The sequence below is a fragment of the Gallinula chloropus genome (assembly GCF_964237585.1).
Source record: "Gallinula chloropus genome assembly, chromosome: 7".
Lineage (NCBI taxonomy): Eukaryota > Metazoa > Chordata > Aves > Gruiformes > Rallidae > Gallinula > Gallinula chloropus.
The window spans coordinates 28,801,590-28,820,233 of NC_140092.1; the positions used below are offsets into that span (position 1 = coordinate 28,801,590).

Here is an 18,644-nt window from a genome sequence, read left to right on the forward strand (position 1 = left end):
GTAATATCATTTTTCTTTTTTTGCTACCATTAACTGTTGCTTCAAGCAGATTTTATGTCCACGTTGTGCAGGGAAATAACTGATTGCAAAAGATGTCCTAGTTCTAGATTAAAATATACTGTAATAATATACATAAAGCTTTATTGTTCCTTTAGGTTGTTGTTTTAAGCAAAATATTTTTCTGAAGTCCTCAACAACTGTTTACAATTGAGAATTAAATGTGCTTTCTGCTTATACTAGTGCTGCTGAAGAAATGTAGCTAACAGACCTGGCACTTTTTTTCATGCAATTGTTTCTGTGGCATTATTTTCATTGGTAAATGTACGAGCTGATAGAAAAGGAAATCGTTAGGTGCTCTCAGTATTGCTGAGGCATGGAGCTAGAACAGGTCAGTCACTGCATTTTGCAGATTGTGACATTTTAAATTACCTGTACACTACTGGAAGCAATCTCTGGACCTAATTAACATCTCACCTAATTAATGTCAGGACCGTATATGGAGAATTCGAGACAGTTTTGCACTGTCTTTATTAAACACCACGTTATTCAAATTTGCTATCTTTAATTTCTGTATTGAAAACTTCAGATTTGTGTGCTGTTTTCTTAAGTGGGAGTAACATCTCTTTTTTTTTTTTTTTTTTTTTCCTTTCTCCTTCAAGTAATCAATGCACTGCTGAATGAGTTCATTTTAATGCACTCAATCATGCCTCTAATGTTTGTAGCTTACGGGCGCAAGCATCAGTAATGCAGGAATGTTATATGGCTTTAGTTTGGGCCATTTCATAAAATATTCATGGAATCAAAAATGTGCATCAAAATAGCGGCTGGGAGAATTACATTTATGTGCCTGCTTTTATGGCAGCTTCACATTTAAACCCATTTGTGTTAATATCTAGTCAATCTTTCTACTTAAAAAAAAAAAAAGGCAAAATAGTAGTCTCCATATATACCCCTTTTGGTTTGATATCTATTTTGATATAAAAAATGTATATTTTTGAAGTAGGTTTTAGGAAGGGGAATTATAAAGGAAGTTTTAGATAATGTAAAAACGTTTCTCTTCAGTATTTACAAAATTACATTGAGTTCTTTTGCTTGAATGAATAGATTTATTTTTTGACTTCTAAGCAACTCAGTGAAAACTGTAGCACAAATCTTTGTGCATACATATGTAGCTGCTATGAAAATAAGAGTCATTTCTAAAATTCGGTATTGTTAGTGGCAAAGTAATGTCTTATATAATTGTTTAAAACTGATTCTTTGCTCCCAAAATTATATTGTGACCATGTTTACCTACCTGATTTAAGATTAAACTATTGGTGTTAGGGTTTCCTTCATTATGCCCTAAGCTACATTAAACTTGAACATTTTAGTAGTGGTAGTATTTATGTTGTGAGAGTTACATTTCTGGTTTTTGATTCCTTTTATCAACAGGGAAGAGATATCAGAGATTCACACACTCCATTTAGTATACACTGAGCTAATTTCTGGGTGGCAGTGGGAAAAGAACTACAGTTGTTACGTTGCCAACCAAAAATAGATATACCACTTTGTGTAACATTGTGCAAACAGATTTTTCAAATATAGTTTTCTTGGAAAAACCTTCTGGATTATTTTCTTTTGATTCCTAGAGATGTAAAAGGCACATTTCTACAAACTACTCCATTGTTTTTCCTCTCGTTTTGCTTTTTTTTGTTTTCCTTCTTTTCTTTCAGTTGATAATAAAAGTCACTTATAACTCTGCCTTGTCACTGCTGAGGTGAGCTAAAAGTACTGTTACTCTCAGAAGTGTTCTGCAATCAGCTTAATACTTTCTTTTAATGTTTTTCAAGATTTTCAGACAGCGTCTACCTATGTTTGCACCTGACTGTTTGGTAGTTCAGTGTTTAAAAATTGGAATGCACTGGCCATATCAATTCCAAGTGAGCTGACTCTTGACAGTGAATAAACTTGCCAGCCCCCTGCAAACATCGTTTTTCCACAACGTTTGAGGTTCACATAAACATTATGGATTAAAGAAATAGGCTGATACGTCATTTGCCAATGAGAACAAGGGGTTTCAGATTATTTTGATGGAGGAATGTATTCCAAAGTCTAAAGTGTTTTACCTTCCAGGAATGTGAGGGGTCTCCAAATAGCTGATATTACTGGAAAGAGCCTTCAGTAAGCACATTCCCAGCCATGTAAGGGTCTTCAGGTCAGGAATTCCATCTCTCCCTTGTTTAGGAATCTAGCAGGTTTTTTTTTTTTTTTGCTGAGCTTCTCCCATTTGGTATTTCTCTGAGCAGATTGTATTACTTTTTACTTCATAATCTTTCTTGGTAGTTCAGTGAAGCCAAATGTCATTTATTTGCATTTGAATACTACCAAAAAGATTACATCGCCTTTGTATTTTGAAGCTTGATGCAGATGGATTGTTTCTAGAGAGGTTTCACTGAGATGTGGCAAAAAGGATGTCAGGTCACTGCTCTTATGGTTAGGTCAACTCTTAAGAACTATGGGGTACATGGAATATATGAGTTCAATTTCTAGTCTGACAGAAACTTTCTCAAGGGGATACTGCAAGTGAGGAAGCGTGGGTAAGAATTACCATACCCAATAGTTCTAACAATCTAAACAATAGTTCTGAAGGTTGCACGTATTATTTACCTAAATGATGTGTCCCATGAAGAAATAATATTACAGAGTCTTGGAAGAAACTCGGGTACTATATTCAGCTTCAAATTACATATCCCAGTGATACCACTCATTTGTTTGCTGCTTCCCATTCTCACTAGAAGTTTTTGAGTCACATGAATCAAACTGTGTTTCTAAAGAATCCATTAAACGTAGTGAAACTAGATCACTTAAATGTATGGCAATATCCTTTCAAGAGGACAATCGGTTGATTAATAAACTTTGAGGTGAATTCCAAGGGTGAGTTTATATATGCTTATGAGTATCCAGTGGATAACAAGCTAGATCTAGCCATTAACGTTAAATTTCAACTCAACTTCCCATCGTTTGTCACAAAGCCACACTAGCTTCTTTCAATTAGTATCCAAAATCTACATTTAGTAATTTGGATTATTGGCGTTCTGTTGACTTCTGAGTTGGACATGACCTAAGAAGTTAGCTAGACTGGGTGGGCAAAACACCAAAATCAAATTGGAGAAGCCTCTTCAGCATGGACAAAAGTTTTCTTGTGGGTCTAGCAAGGCTACATCTCTTTCCTGTTACATGTACTGTCAGTGAATCCTGAAACATCTTGTACTGGCCATGATACTGCCTTTCTGTTTGTTCAGTCTGGTGTCGAGTAAGTGGTATTTTGGGAAGAATGTAGAGATATCTTCCTGTCTGTTTGCAGGCTCTGATAGCTACTCTAGCAATAAGATTTTATCCAATGTTTTGGGCCATCTGTGCCATACCTAGCTAGAGTGGAACTGAATAAAGGTTGTGGTCTCCCCTTTCACCTGGCACTTCTCTCTTCAGCCATTTGTTCTGTCCTCTGAGACTCTAACGTGAATCATAGGTTGCAGAACCTTAAAATTATTTATCTGTAAAACACATTTAATTAGTTCCCTCTTTGAAAGAGAAGTTTCTCATTCTTGTCAATTTTAGTTGACTTAATTTTTAATTATCAGAGCAGCTTACTATAAAAAGAAATTCTAATAAAGACAAGGGTTATGTTTTGTATTGCCAAGTTGAAAGCATGGCTATAAAAGGGTAACAAATGCAAAAGGCAAATTTAAATTAATAAGCAGAGTCTGTCATAGCTGTTCTGCAGCCTCTAGGCTGGCTGGAGGCCTGGGGAACCAGCCTTGTTTTCTCTCGAGCCCTTAAAGAAGGTCTTTGTCCAAGTTGCCTTCCCTTCCTTTCCTACACTTGGGAAGAAACTTTTCTCCTTCCTGGTTCTTTCTGTAATTTGAATGCAGTGCTGTAAAAATTGTCTGCAAAGCAGTAAGGATTCCATACAAATCGTGTTTCAGAAGAGGTGTAAACTGCAAACACATCTAAACAAACTTGGTTCATGGTTTGTTTCAGCTCTTAATAGAAATAGCAGTTGGTATATTGATGATCTATGGGACAAGATTTCTCCATCACTCACAAACTTAAGAAGGAAGGGTCACATTCACAGTTCTCGCTCCTATAGAACATTTGTTGGATGACAAGGTACTGAGACCAGAATTGATTCTTTTTTTGTGTAAATGTTCTTATCTTTCCTGCATCCCAGCAGTTATTTTAAATCCATTATGCATAAGGAAAAGCTTTTCTGTTCTTTTAAGGGGCACTTTTTTTCCCCGCTATGCAGAAAGCATGGAAATCTCCTATATTGTATACACAGAGACAAATATAGTTGAAGGTAAAGGGAGGAACTACTTGCATGTTAAAATGAATTCAACTTTACCTTCAAACTTTCCTTTACCTTAAAGATGTTTGAATAACTTGTATTTGAAGACCTTAAGTATATTACTTCAGGCTCAATAATTAATCTTAGTGCTCTTCCAGTAAACTTACTACATAAACTCATCGGAATTGACCTAATAATAACTGTTGAATAAATAATATTTATTTTATATTTGAATGAATTTTGAATGAAAATTTGAATAAACATTTTTCTCCCCACAGTTTGTTGGGGTTTTTTACCTCTATTCTCCATATTTCAAATTTTTCAGCACAGCTTTTCACTATGGAAAAAAAAACCTGGAACAGTGTGAATTGTGATTATTTACATATAGATGTGATTTTGAAATATGAGATCCACAAAGGCTGTATTCCTGAATCCTTTATAGATGTGTATTCTAGAGAATTCTGACTTCACATCCTTCTGAGATACCCCCAACCATGTGAATCTCCAAAGGAAAGCTAATTTAAAATGTGTTATATTGTAGCAGTATATTCCAGTATTTTCTGTAAGTTACAAATTGAAGATTCTTGAAAAATCTGTGAGATGATGGCTGCAATTTACTTTCTAATGTGGGAATTCTTACAGACTAATAACTTTTTAATTTTTTTGTTGATTACACTGATTGTAATTACGACTGACATTTTTCAGGTCATGTAATGAAAGCTGCTGAACATTATGAAGCATTTTATCAACTAACAGAGGGTTTGACTTGGAAGGATGAGACAGGCCACACTTACAATTCACTGGCTTGTGAGCATCTCTGGAGAATTTATACATTACTAGCAGACAAAATGCTAGAAAATAAAGAACACCAACAGGCCATCAAAACACTAATAAAAGCTTTAAAAATGGCAAAAGAAGGTAGGTGGAAAAATAACACTTTCACATTCCTTTATTTGATGTGCATGCTGTGATTTTCCCAAGAGTAAAGTAGAAATTGTCAAGTGTTTGACTGGGTGATTATTTCCTATGAAATTCAAAGACAAACACTATCAATACACTTCCAGATCTCACTAAGGCAGAAATGCCTTCTTGCTGACAACAAGGAATCCTTTCCGTTCCTGAAAGCTTTATCTCTAAAAAAACCCAAAGAACAGCCTTGTGGGAATAAGGGTATAAAACAGTGAACTCATAAGCAGTAAGTGAGGTCACTGATGGGAGCTCAGCACACTGATTTTCATTGACTAGTCAGTGTTGATAGGGTAATTTATGAGTTATATTATCTGCTGGATCACTACCTTTTCACTCTACATAGTTATTTAGTACTTGCAGATTTCATCTGTATATCTTAACATGTAGTCTGGATGGAGCTTTTGCTGTGAAAGATTGGGCCAGGTGATCTTTGAGGACACCTGCAGCCTGGTATTTGATGATTAATACATGTAAATACTTTGAAACCTAAAATACAAAATGATAGAATCACAGAATACCTGAGGCAGGAAGAGAAACCTCTGGTGATCATCAGGGTCAGCTAGAGCAGCCTGCCCAGGAGTACATCTGGTCAAGTTCTTAGTATATTCACAGCTGGAAACTCCATAACCATTCTCGAAAATGTTAGTTATCCTTGGTTCAGACACCCTCATAATAAAGAAGTATTTTGCTGAGTTCAGATGGAATTTTAATTTGTGCCAATTGCCTCTTGTCCTGTCACTGAGCACCACTGCCAAGAGCCTGGTTTCTTCTTTATACACTCTCATCAGAAATTTATAGACAATGATGAAATCCAGTTCCCCTCCTTCAATCACTTGCCATAGCTTCTGGTGACATGTAGTAACTATCACTACACACAGTATACTTACCATTGTTAAATTTTAAGTTTTAGAAGTTCCTTTCAGACAAGCTCTCTAGTCCCCACTCCAGAACCATCTGGACAGCCTCTATCTGTGAAGGCCATATTTAACAGTTCAGTTAAACCCATACCAGCTCTGACTGCCTTCTGTAATATCCATTCTGTCCTTCTGGACCATCATCTAGGCTTCTATGAATTAGGATTAGGTATTACCCACATCAGACTCAGGCTGTTCATAAGTGTGAAAGGAAGTTTTTTATATCCTTAGCAACTTTTCACTTATTATTTCTCTATGACACTGTATTTGTGTATCCTTTTGCCTCATTGAGCCTTTTAAGGAATATTGAATATTGAAAAAGACCAGCTGGGTTTTGAGTTACCGGTTTTCCATAATTTTATGCAACATGTTAAGCACTGGAGTATTGTTATGGCCCCAGCAGTTATAACTTTCAGAGAGGTCCAGAACTAGGTGTAGGCTTCCATGTGTCTGGACATGAAGAGTTTATTAGCCTGACAATTGTAGGTAGACAATCTCCCTTTTTATTTCACCTGTATTTATTTAGCATTTTATAAAATATCATGAAATGCAGTTCTGCTTCAGGCTGATTTTGCACCAGTTGTGTTTGAGCGAATGAATATTGAGCAACAGAAAGACTGGATTATTTTCCTATTTCTAATATCATTTCATCTACTTTTTTTTTTATGGATACTCATGTTCTGGAGGGAAGTTTTTTAATATAGTGAGATTCAATAAGCATGTATATAATTAATAAATTTCAGTATGGAATGGATTCTTTTCTTTTGAGAGCGCAGTATAAAAAGACCAGCAAGCAACATTTGTTAGATAAGTATTGGTGAAATAAAACCTGGCTTGGAAAAGTGTGATGCACTTCAGTTAGCAGCTGCCTGTGCAGAATTTTCTATGACTACTGCTGGCAAGTATAAGGTATCCCTTTTTTTTAGCTCTTCTAGCCTACAGTAGCTTGCAAAATAGCCATGAGAATAAGCAGTAGGAACCTGGTCTACTGGTACTTGTCTCTTGGTGTTTCATTAAGGTTCACACTAACAAAGCTGTCATATTTTGTGTTTATACTTTAGGGCATATTATATATTTGTAGCTACTTTTATATATGAGTATATATAGAGAGGCTACTGTGATTTTCTGTGAAGACACTGGATATTATTAAACAATTCACAACAGAGTGCATTACAGCATGTTAAATTGCTTGTGCTGCATTCCTTACTGGAAGATATTTTCTCTGACTGCTGAACTTTCTTGTTGAACTTTGTTTAAATCCATAGCCTCTATTTTTAATCACCACTGTATATTTTTGGAAAGAGATAAATGGCAAGGGTGAGGAGAAGGAAGAACCCAATACAGTACGTAAACATCTGTATGCTATTTAAGAGCTTGCAAGAACTGTCAGTACTAATGTACTTCTGTTCAGATTATGCTGGTAACTGTAACTTTAATCCTTTCTTTAGGAGGTGATAAGAAGATGGAAGGAGAAGCTGCATATTGCTTAAGTTTAGCATATGACTTTGCTGGAGAACAAGAGAAAGCATTATCTGTAAGTTAACTTTAAAGTTGCTTTCAATTTCCCAGTGCCTTTCTCTGCCTCTTTGGCATCTTCTGAGGAATTTCTGAGAGTGAAAAGGACTTGGAGAGACTTTGCTCACAGACCTATTCTGGATTCTTGTAGGTATGGATCCCTCTAGACAGGGAGCAATTATGGTTCCAATAAATTCTAGAACTTATAGAGTCCAGGTTACTATGCTTGGATCTGTAGAAATAATATGAATTGACAATGCACGTTTATGTGACTAGCTTTCCTTTTCCAGTATTCATACATGGAAAACTGGGTTTTGTTTGGTTAAGTTTTTCTATAAGACACCCATTTTGCAAACTAGTTTGGTACTAACAACAATGTTGAGCAACAATTAAAAATATATCAATTGACATGTGGAGATTTTCAGAACATTGGGAATTTAGAAGAAATATTAATTGCTTTTGGTATGAAAAATGTAGCACTGATGCAATCCCTTCTGTTGATACTTGAGTTCAAACTCCTCTTCCCTTGAGTCTCCCATACATCACAGTCTTAAAACAATGCAGAATTCTAGTCTGGAAAGAAGGTTTGTCTAGTTCGTCATAGGTCAGTGTGAGAGCAAAGATAAGCATCATCTTAATTTCTCTTAGTCATCAGAGAAGTCACAGTCCTCTATGATCCTCTTAAAAATGTTGTGTGGAAAATAAATTTATTTTAATATTTTGTCCATAATTATTCCAGTTAATCAGCTGGTAATTACTGTTTCTATTGCTGCTTATTTCTTTAACTGCAGAGTGACTCAGTACTTTATTAAGGAACATGAAGATGTTTTATAGAGGTCATTCTTTGTGGTTATTTGCTGTGGTGGTTTATTTTTTTTCAGAAGTAGACCAATAGAAGTCACAAAGTCAATTCAGCATGGGTTGCAGTACTGCTTCTTTGGCTTTTGCAGTGTAGGAGGGGTTCTAGATTTCTGTCTGGAAATATCCTATTACGTGCTTTCAATTTGTGACATGATTTTTCCAAAAGTTGTTCCCCATGTTTATAGATAATTCTTCAATGCTGATAGACCCATCTTCTGTATAAATCCACTGAATGCTGGAAAGTGGGAGCCTGTTCAAATTCATTGGCAAATGTGCCAGCATTCTCACCTGATCAACTGTTCTGTTAAGCTTTTGAGAGTCTCAATAAACTGTGGGAACGATGAAGAGCAACAAGATAAACGAATGTGCTAAATATAGAAACCTGCATGCATATTTGATCACTCTATCACAGGAGAAATTAATTAATGAGGCAGACTGAACAGCCTCTGTGATATACAAAGGACCAAATTACCCCTGAAAGTGTCAAAAATCTATGATGTCCTGGCATTGTTTACTCAGGATTCATTTTGCTTACAATTTCTAGGTACTACTTTCCTTTCATTGCTCCCCCTCTGACTCCTGCCAAAAAGTTGCAATCATCTGGAAGTGTCATTAATATTTGTCATGTGTGGAATTTATTGTTTTAAGGAAGATTTTTAAACCTTGAATTTTGTAATACATTAATTTAAATATTAATTTCAAATATGTACATAATAGGTTGTGCCTATTGTTTTTTATTCTTACAAAAACACCTGACAGGTAAGGAAAGTGATATGCATTTTTTGTTAAAAGGAAAGAAAGTCTCTGTAGTACAAAACATAAATAATACATCATGTTAAGAGTATAAAAATGATATTTTAACGTTAACAAAAAGACTAATACTTTTTTGGTGTAAGTAATATTGTAGTGGTGGTATTTCCTATTATAATGGCATTTCCAATAATATTACATAAGAATCCTATGAAGTACTTTCATAAAAATACAGTGTGTGCTACAGGACTAAGCAAAAGGGGAAAGAATTTAGTTCCTTTTGTCCATAACAGTGATCAATATAGACAGCAGTAAAATATCGGTGGCTGACAGTACTGTTGAGCACAAGTTGTCTTCACTCTCCAATTAGAAATCATTGCCTAAAATTTACCCTTCTGTTCTCAGTTTAATGGTCTCTGTATCCAAGGGGAGCTCAGATGCTTACAGAGATGAAATCATTGCATCCTGTTCCCAGAGGACTGCTGGTTATCATTACACATAACACGCAGACAATACTGCTAGGAGCCAGTTTGCCTCATGGTAATATGTAGTTCATCACCAGCTTCTGTAGCATGCTAAAGAGGTCTTGCCACACAGCTTGGGACTATTCGGGTGTAGACTCAGGGGTCTCAGCAGTTATTTTCCTGCTTTGCATCAGTTTTCATCTTCTTTATCCCTTTGTGCTGTGGTCCACCTCAGGCAGTCTCCTTCTAGGGGAATCTGAAAGGAGCAGCTGTTACAGATACCATTTCCTCCAATTGTTGCCGCCTGGTTCCTTATGCTGTTCAGCGTGCTGCTCCCTCCCCCAACATGCACACACAGTAGCATGCATATAAACTTCTCTTTCATTCATGTCTTCTAGCAGAGCAGAGAAGCATATGTTCAAAATATTCATTATCTGATGCAGTAATTAAAGGTTGGAATGATTAAGCTGCAGCCTATTATAGCAAAAAATACGCAGTCACTTTGCATTGAATGGGCTGGTTTTGTTGGAGAAGGCTTTGTATTTACCAGGCACTTGGTGTGTATAATCTAACATAATTTGATTTGGTGTGTAATCTGTATAAATTGATTTAATTTTATTCGATATATGTGATTGATTTCAGCGGACCTACTCAGATGTAAAAACCTAAGTGTGTGTGAGTTGAAAAGCCTGAGAACTAATTATGCTCAATAGCAGTGTGATATGTTCATTATGGCTTTCATATCATCTGGTTTATAATCAAGCCTAATGGCTTTTCCACAAAATATTTATAGTTCATATTATATAGGTTTTATCTTACATATATTGTCAGGAAGAGTTCTCTAGGATAATTTCGCAGTAAAAGTTACTGTGTTTCCTTGTTTTTCTTCAGCCTTGTATAACAAGGGAAGTGTTAAGTGAAACATCACTGTGTCATTAGAAATCTTGCATAAGGTGGCATAATTTAATGCTTGATGTGGGGAATATTTTATTTTTTCTTTAACTGGGCTTTCAAGAATGCTTCAAAGAGATGGGCATCAAGGGTTTTTTTCATCTTTCAATTAGAGTTGCATCCCAAATCATCAGGAAAATTCCAGTCCTCATCCCTTATCTGAGCATTCAGGTTTTTTTTCTAAGCATCCCTTTATTTTGGATATTGAATCCTGTGTTTCAGATGTGTCACATAATTAAATAATAGAGGCAGTGCTCAGGAGTACTGAGAGTCATGCCAAAATAAATGTGGTAATTTATGACATAATGCTATGTGCATGAATTGTCAGAATTACGATATACAAGCCACAGGCATAAAATTATCCAAAAAATTTATGAACTTACAAAGACATCTTCATGTTCCAAATGACCCTATTAATGTAATCAGAGGTGATTTATGACTGTAAAGCGAATTTCTGAAAAAGTCTGTGTCAGAACAACTGAAAATTTTGTCTTAACTCATGCAGCTGGAGGGAATATAGATACATGTATCTGGGATGCAGATGGTCTGAAGTTGGTGTGCACAGTAGATGTTATCTAAAGTTATCTATTACATCCAATTATATAGATTACACCCATATATATATGTATAAATTGGATGAATCCCTGGATGTGTTTAAATAAAGGGTGGATGAGATGCTCAGGGATATGGTTTAGCATAGGACAGTAACGGTTGGACTCTGTGATCTTACAGGTCTTTTCCAACCTTGTGATTCTGTGAATCACGGAGGATCTTACCAAGTCAAAGAACTCCAAAAGGCAGACTGAATGTCATTCCTCTTTTCTCCCAAATATCCTGAAAGGTAGTTGAGAAGAACGAGCATCATTTAAGATTTGCTTACAGCTCCAGTGCTTTGCTAGAAGGCTGAACTTCAGGGCTCTTCTCTGTCAATCGCTGAGTTGAGGTTTAAGCTTTCATTACTGTTACTACAAAAAGAAACGCTTAAATGGAGACTCACAAAACACATCAGAAGGTACTATTCAGTGGAAATGATTTCAAACTTCCTTCTTTTAAATCTGTCAGATTTTCCTTTATTCACATATAAGTGAATAAGCCATTAGTAATGAACAGTAACATTTTCAGTTTGGCAAATGGCACCATGCGCTTGAAAAAAACATTTTAGCATACCAGACTAAGAAAAGGTCTCATCATTCCTAGAGGCTTCACTGTTATTCAAGCAATTTGTAATTTATTCTTAAAACTGTACTCAGAGAGAAATTTCCTGGTTTTCATATCTGAGGAATAAAAAACCCAGACAGAACTCTGAGTCATCTTCGAAGGTGGGCACTTCTGATTGATCCTGACACCGACAATGGATTATGTACACAGGACGGTTTTCGTCTTGAAGGTCTGGAATTAGTGAGCCCATTATGAACCTGATTAAATTTCTCTTTTCTGAGAGGTCCTGCTGCTGCTAGGCATTGGTGGAGATAGTACAAACAGAATTAAGTGAGCACAGTTAGTACTGGGAGGGAACTTTGCCCTGACAAAATATACTGACTCACATACTGATGGAATTAGGAAATTAGAAATTATTCATCTTGAGAATCTTAAAGGAGGTCTGAAACTTCAGGAAAGAGGTGAATGATCAATTTGGGTTTTGTTGTTAATTTAGCTCTTAATTCTTAGGATGAAAGAGAGATCTAACTTTTGATTTAGATATGAAATTTAACAGTCTCTTAGTGAAGGAAGGATTTTCTCTGTTGGTTTAATTTACATTATAATTTTCCTATCTTAACCAGTTTCTTGAAAACCTAAAAAAATCCTAAAAAAAACCCAAATGGCAAAAATGTTCTGAGTAGCCCTGAGATGTAGAGATGGTATTTTCCTTCAGTACTTCTCTGTATAGCACACAGATTTGCACCTTGGTGATGTGGTGTTGACTACAGTTGGAATGTTGGTATCATTTTCTTTCCGAATCTGTGGTTCAAATTGCATTTTGCTGGGTTAATGACATCAGGGTAACTCCCCTCAGTAAACTGGGTTTTTGTCAAGATGTACCACAGGAATACCCTTTGTAAGAAAACACTCTTAAATGTAGTGCAGCTGCAGAATCACAGCAGTCAAGTTATACAAAAATTATAGAGCATGAGAAACAAAAAATATTAAATAGGTAAGAAATCTCTTAGTTACTCACAAGCAAAGGGGATTATCAGATTTCCATGTTTTCCCTTAGAAACAATGAAAAGAAATGCTCTAGTAACTTGTTGATATCAACCTTGCTCTTCTGGAGTCTCCTGTTCCAGAAGACTGGGTGGCTTTCATCTCATCCATTACAATTTCAAATTTAATCACGCATGCATCCAAACAGAGCAGGACAACTGCACTGAGCCCCAGATTTGACTGCACGCTCCATCAGATAAATCTATGAAGCTTTTTCAGAAATTTAGGACTATCTGACCACTGGTGGTCTCAGGAATCTGAACACAAGTTGGTGGCAAAAAGTTTAAAACCCCAATTTTGGGGGCTGTGCGTGGAGGACATTGTTTTGTTTCCATGCTTGTTTTTCATTCCCAAACAGTAGGAAAGTTGCTGGGTTTATATATATTTATGTGGTTTCCTAGCATTAATTTAATTATAGCTATATTAAACAGCCTGAATTTAGCATATCAAATGTGGTTTCCCAAACTTCAGACTATTTTTATAGGCTTTGACTCAAGATATCTGTTACAGAGACACAGGTTTTGTTACTACCTTGTACACACGCACTCTGCAGGAGCTTGCAAAAGAACTGGAGGGGACTGCAGTGCAGTATTAATGAGATTATTTATATGCTTCTTCATTAATAATAACAATAGATATCCTGAGATCAAGAGAATTCTTTGGATGACTCTGAATTATTTCCATGGTATTGTTGCTAGCTGTTATGTTTGAACTCAAAAGCAGCAAATTATAGGTTTGCTTAACTCTAATATGTTGAAGCATATAGGACAAAACCATAAAAACTCCTTAAACTGCTCTTCAAGGGAAAAAAAACCATCTTGCCATCTATTTTTCACCAAGGCATGGAGGGCAGAGCAGTCACAGAGCCTTCACTCTGGTCCTGCCTTTTTGTGTCACTGGAACTCTCTCTGCTATTCTCCTTGAATTACCTGCTAGGTACAGCTGGTGGAGATGGCTCTTTACACATTGCCAGGCAACGTAAGAGGCAGGTTGTGACCACAGCTACACGGTGTCTTTTTTATGGATGTAAAGTTAGAATTAATCCACTTGTCCTGACTGAGCTTTCTGAAACTTTAATATCTGTCTTCTGTCCGTTAAAAAATGTGATTTAGACAGATATTTTCTACTTGTGTTGAAACTATGGGTTTTTTTTAAGTAGCTAATAAAATATACTTTTCTTTTTTTTAAATAACTGCTGATATACAAGTTTCCACTTATTTCATTCCCACAGGCTAGGAACAAAAAAGACAAAGCAGTACAGCTGTATGTTATAGAGGTTATTTATTTTATGGACTTGAGACTATATTGGATTTCTAGCTTAGGTGTGCTAAAGTTTGGAACCTAAATGCTGTGAATAATCGAGACAAAGAGATAGTTACAGCAGGTCTTAGTCCACAGCTTATATTATCTGAGAAACAATAGCGTGAGAGATCTGAAGAACTGTCAGTAGTTATGTCCATCAGTGAAACTGCACATGCTACACTCAGGACCGTAGCAAATGGCTGAAAAACTGTTCTACTTGTGCTAGATAATACACTTACTGCAATCAGACTTCTTATGTGTTTTGAGAAATGAAACATTTGTATCCACGCTGTAAAAACTCAGGAATTTCAGTATTTAAATGCAAATATATTCATAATCTGGGAGGTTTTGTTTTCCTTTGTACAGTTTAGCTCAAATGAACAGGCTCTAAAAAAATATATCTATAAAGTAAGGCTTTTAAAATTAGATTGGTTTCTCAAATTGGTGTAGTTCAAGATATAGAAATTTACTTATTAAATATAAGTTTCAATTTCAATCAGGTTATTACCATTGACTTTAGAGGGACAACTCATATATTCAGGTGTAAACAAATGCTTTCACAACTTTGCTTGATCGGAAACAGCCATGGCTAGTTTGGGAGGACAGGAGGTCTTAATTCAGGCATCAGGTCTTAAGGAAGTTAAAATTTATCCGTTGGTAGATAAATAAATCTGAGAAGTTAAAACACTGAAGCATGCCAGTATAAAACCTAGAGGTTGCTGCTGCGTTGCTGGAAGCAATTTGTTTTGCTGTTTTGCTTTCAGCTTATGTATTATTTCAGAGCTGATCAAAAGAATTGGTAGCAAAGTGTGAAATAAATTGTACTTCTAAATAAATCGATTTAACATTCCTTGGTGCTTTAAGTGATTTTAGTAATATTAATATTTAAAATATTTCTGTCTGAAATCTTTTTATGACTACACATAGCAATAATGGCCACCATTTCATTCTGCTGTTTTTCATATTAGAATATTACACAGCAGACCCTGGAAAAACACTATCTTTTAGCTGAAATGGGTGCAAAAGATTTCGAGTATCTATTTGCATGTAAATGACTCAAGTTTTATTCAGTCAATAAAAACAGTCTATTAATCCTTTTACTGCATTTCTTACATGGGTTAAAACTTAAAGAATATGAGGTTTTTCAGCTGAATGAGAACTTTTCCTTAAGTTCCACATAGGTATGCAGAAAAAGAATGGATTTTAACCAACTTACGTTTTTAGTATATTTTCCTAGTTTCTCTCTGCAGGTTTTTTTTCCATGCAAATTTAAGAGTTTGTTTTAGCTAGGAAGACTTAGTGTAATTAAAAAGACCTGTTCATGGGTGGACTAGAGCTATTAATAAGCATGAAGCAGAATATTTACAGATGTTTTGTCTAAGGAGAAATGGGCATTTAAGCATGCACATGCATATAGTATGGTATTAATATCTTAGGAGGCTACAGCAATCTGACAGCCAGGTACATTCATGTAGGCAGAACGGTGTGATAAAAGCAGTCCAGACATCTGGATCACAGCGCTGCTATGAAAAGAAACATTCCTGAACAATTCACATTATTACACTTACCCAAATTTCCCGTCCTGTCCACCCCTTTCTCCTTGTTTTCTCTCCGCCTTCACTTTTGTCTTTTATGTACTTGTAGAATCTCATTTTTCCTTTACAAGTCACCTCCATCTGCTTATGTGTCAGAGTGGCCCTTGTGCCACACATCACATTGAGGAATTCTCAAGATGAAGGGCTGTACTCACATCACTACTTCTGTCTCAGCACTGTTTCGTGCTTGTCACTGCTCAGCACTCAGCGCCACACTGCCTTGTTTTGTCAATAACCATTTATTTGTTGCTGGAATAGTAGCAACCATTACATCTGACCTCCCTGTTTCATCAATTATGGATAGATTATTGGATGTGAACATCTGCAAAAGCTTGCTGTTGAACTTACCTCCTGGCTGGGATTAGATAAAGTATTAAACTGTTGTTTATTGTCAGGCCAAAACTCTACTGGGAAGCCGGGGAATTCCAAGACTAGCAGACTCCCATCAGCAAGCACCAAAAATTGTTTAGTATTGCCACCGTTTCCCATAAGATCGTAGCCATTTATTATTTACACTTATTACTAGTTGTTATAACATACTTGATAAAAGCTCTTGGCAGGCACAGTGTTTCCAGCTATTGTCACATCTGTCAGGATGGAAAGGATACATAGACTGTTTTTTCCTCTTATATTGCCGTTAAAGGGTAACAGATGAAGCTTCTTCACTCCAGACTGTTAAGCCATGCTTTATTTTGAAGAAATATGTCAACAATGGCTGGTTTGAAAACATTACATTCCCATACTAAATAAAGATTGCAACAACCTTTCCTAGAGTACTGTCTCTGGCAGTAAAGCTTTCAAATTATACAGTCATAACAAACTGAAATAACCTTGTTTTGACGTTTGTGTAGGTTTTGCTCAGAAGGACCTGACTGATTTTAAAAAAAAAAATAGTAATTATTGTAATAAAACCATTCATGAGCAATAGTAAATAAAACAATGGCCACATTGTGTTGAGAATCAGAAATAACATAACTGTTAGTGACACAAAAGGCCAGAACTAGGAAGAGTAATACAGAAGCTAATGAAGAAAAAAAAAAGAATGGGAAGAAAAAAGCATTTATTCAATCATCTGTACATTTTGTCTCCTTTACGTTTCCTGTGCAGCAAACTGGAATATTCAGGGTGAACTCCTGACCTTGGGGAAGCCAACAGAAGTTTGAAATTGCTCCAGGGAAAAGAATTTTTTCAATTAGTTACTCGTATTTCCATATCATCTGTTCAGAATCAAAGCAAACTATACATATTCTGAATATTATGCAAAAAGCATACAAGTAAGACCTGATACAGGCAAAGAACCCTAGGTCTTATCTTGATAGGCTGTTAAGGAGCAAGCGAAATGTGTGTCTTCACTCCTCTAGTCCTTCAAACAGATGCAAGCATGAGTAACCCAAAGCATGTATTGCCTTGCAAGTTTATGGAGCATCAAGGTAATAGCTGCACTTGATAGCCAAGCATGAGAGCAGGGGAAAGTGTGGAGCAGTTCTCCTTCAAGGAGACCGTCAGCCAAGCACCACGTTAGTGATAGCCAAGAGCCTGGGCAAGGTTTTGAACAGGGATGCTCCACTTCAATGTTTGACTTGACCAGACTTCTGGGTGGATTCTTCCACATCCCTCCCCATCCCCCTTGCCTCAGTTCTCTTGCTCCAAGATGCTTGCCGATGTTGTGCGTTATCCAATACCCACATTTACATCCCCAAAATAGCAGTTCTGGGACAGACCAGCATGGCCAATTTGAAACAAATTCTTTCTGTCACTGTAGGAACAGTGAAGAAGTTTGTATGTTTCTGGTTTACTTTTTTTTTTCTGTTTATTTATCAAACAGTGTAGTCCAGTTTGTTGGATGTGCAAAAGGGCAAGGAGTTAGCACCCACATCTGCAGAATCTGAGCTGCTGACTTCCAGTTGTGGGAAAAGAGGGAGAACTGACAGTTCTGGCAAATCAGGGATCACTCCCTCTTTCCCCAGCATGGCACCCCATTTTAGCATCCTTTAGTTTTGAGCGTGCAGACAGGATGCTGTGCTGCTGCTACCCTGGGTGTTCATGATGCCTGAATACGTTCGGCATTTACCGATGTGTAGCCCGCTATTCAGCTCATACTGGTGTATTATTTTCCTGGGATCAATAAGCTCTGCACATTGTAATCAATATATTACATGAGCAATACTTTTTTTTTTTTTTAATTGCTGTGCAACCTCTCATGCACTTTGTTTTGGCCAAAATAAGACTATATCTGGGTTTGCATTGTGAAACTCTTCTTTGATCTTGCTCAGGATGGCCACAGGCATGTAACCACTCAAATTATGGTAATAAAGACTGTAGACTTGAAGGAGTTTTGAATATGTATTTCTTGGGGAGCTATTGAAGAGAATACACTGAACTGCCAAATGTTGCATATTGTCTTTTATTTACACTGGACTGTATGGAAAGTGATTATTTGGTGATTGTGAGAGATAGGTGGGTATTTCCTGAAAGTATTTCGGAGGTACTAAGCAGTATGAGGCCCATAGTCTCACCCGATTGCATTGTCTGTCTACCAACACCTATTGCTGGCTCCAGAAAAATATCGTCAGAAGCTGCTAGCCAGGCTGGGCCTTCGCCTGTTACCACAGTGCCTGTCAGAAATCATTAGCTAGTGATCTTCTGGACTAATGTTCCAGTTGATTGTCTGATTCATGTTCAAAATCTGTAAATGAGGCAGAAGCATCTTTATTGCTCACCAGCTGTGAAATGACTAAAGGCAGCTAGATTTTCAGGAATCAGAATTAATGTGTTTCCAATAAAGTTTGACAAC

At 36.5% G+C, this 18,644-nt stretch overlaps 1 protein-coding gene across 1 annotated transcript in view; it reads left to right on the forward strand.

Moving 5' to 3' along the window:
- TTC29 (tetratricopeptide repeat domain 29) overlaps positions 1-18,644 on the forward strand; it is a gene marked incomplete at both ends in the record, with an annotated part of 123,919 nt that overhangs the window by 42,664 nt on the left and 62,611 nt on the right. Inside the window, 2 exon segments of the mRNA XM_084267037.1 lie at positions 5,033-5,245; positions 7,659-7,744. Of these exon segments, the coding sequence (XP_084123163.1) occupies positions 5,033-5,245; positions 7,659-7,744 (299 nt within the window).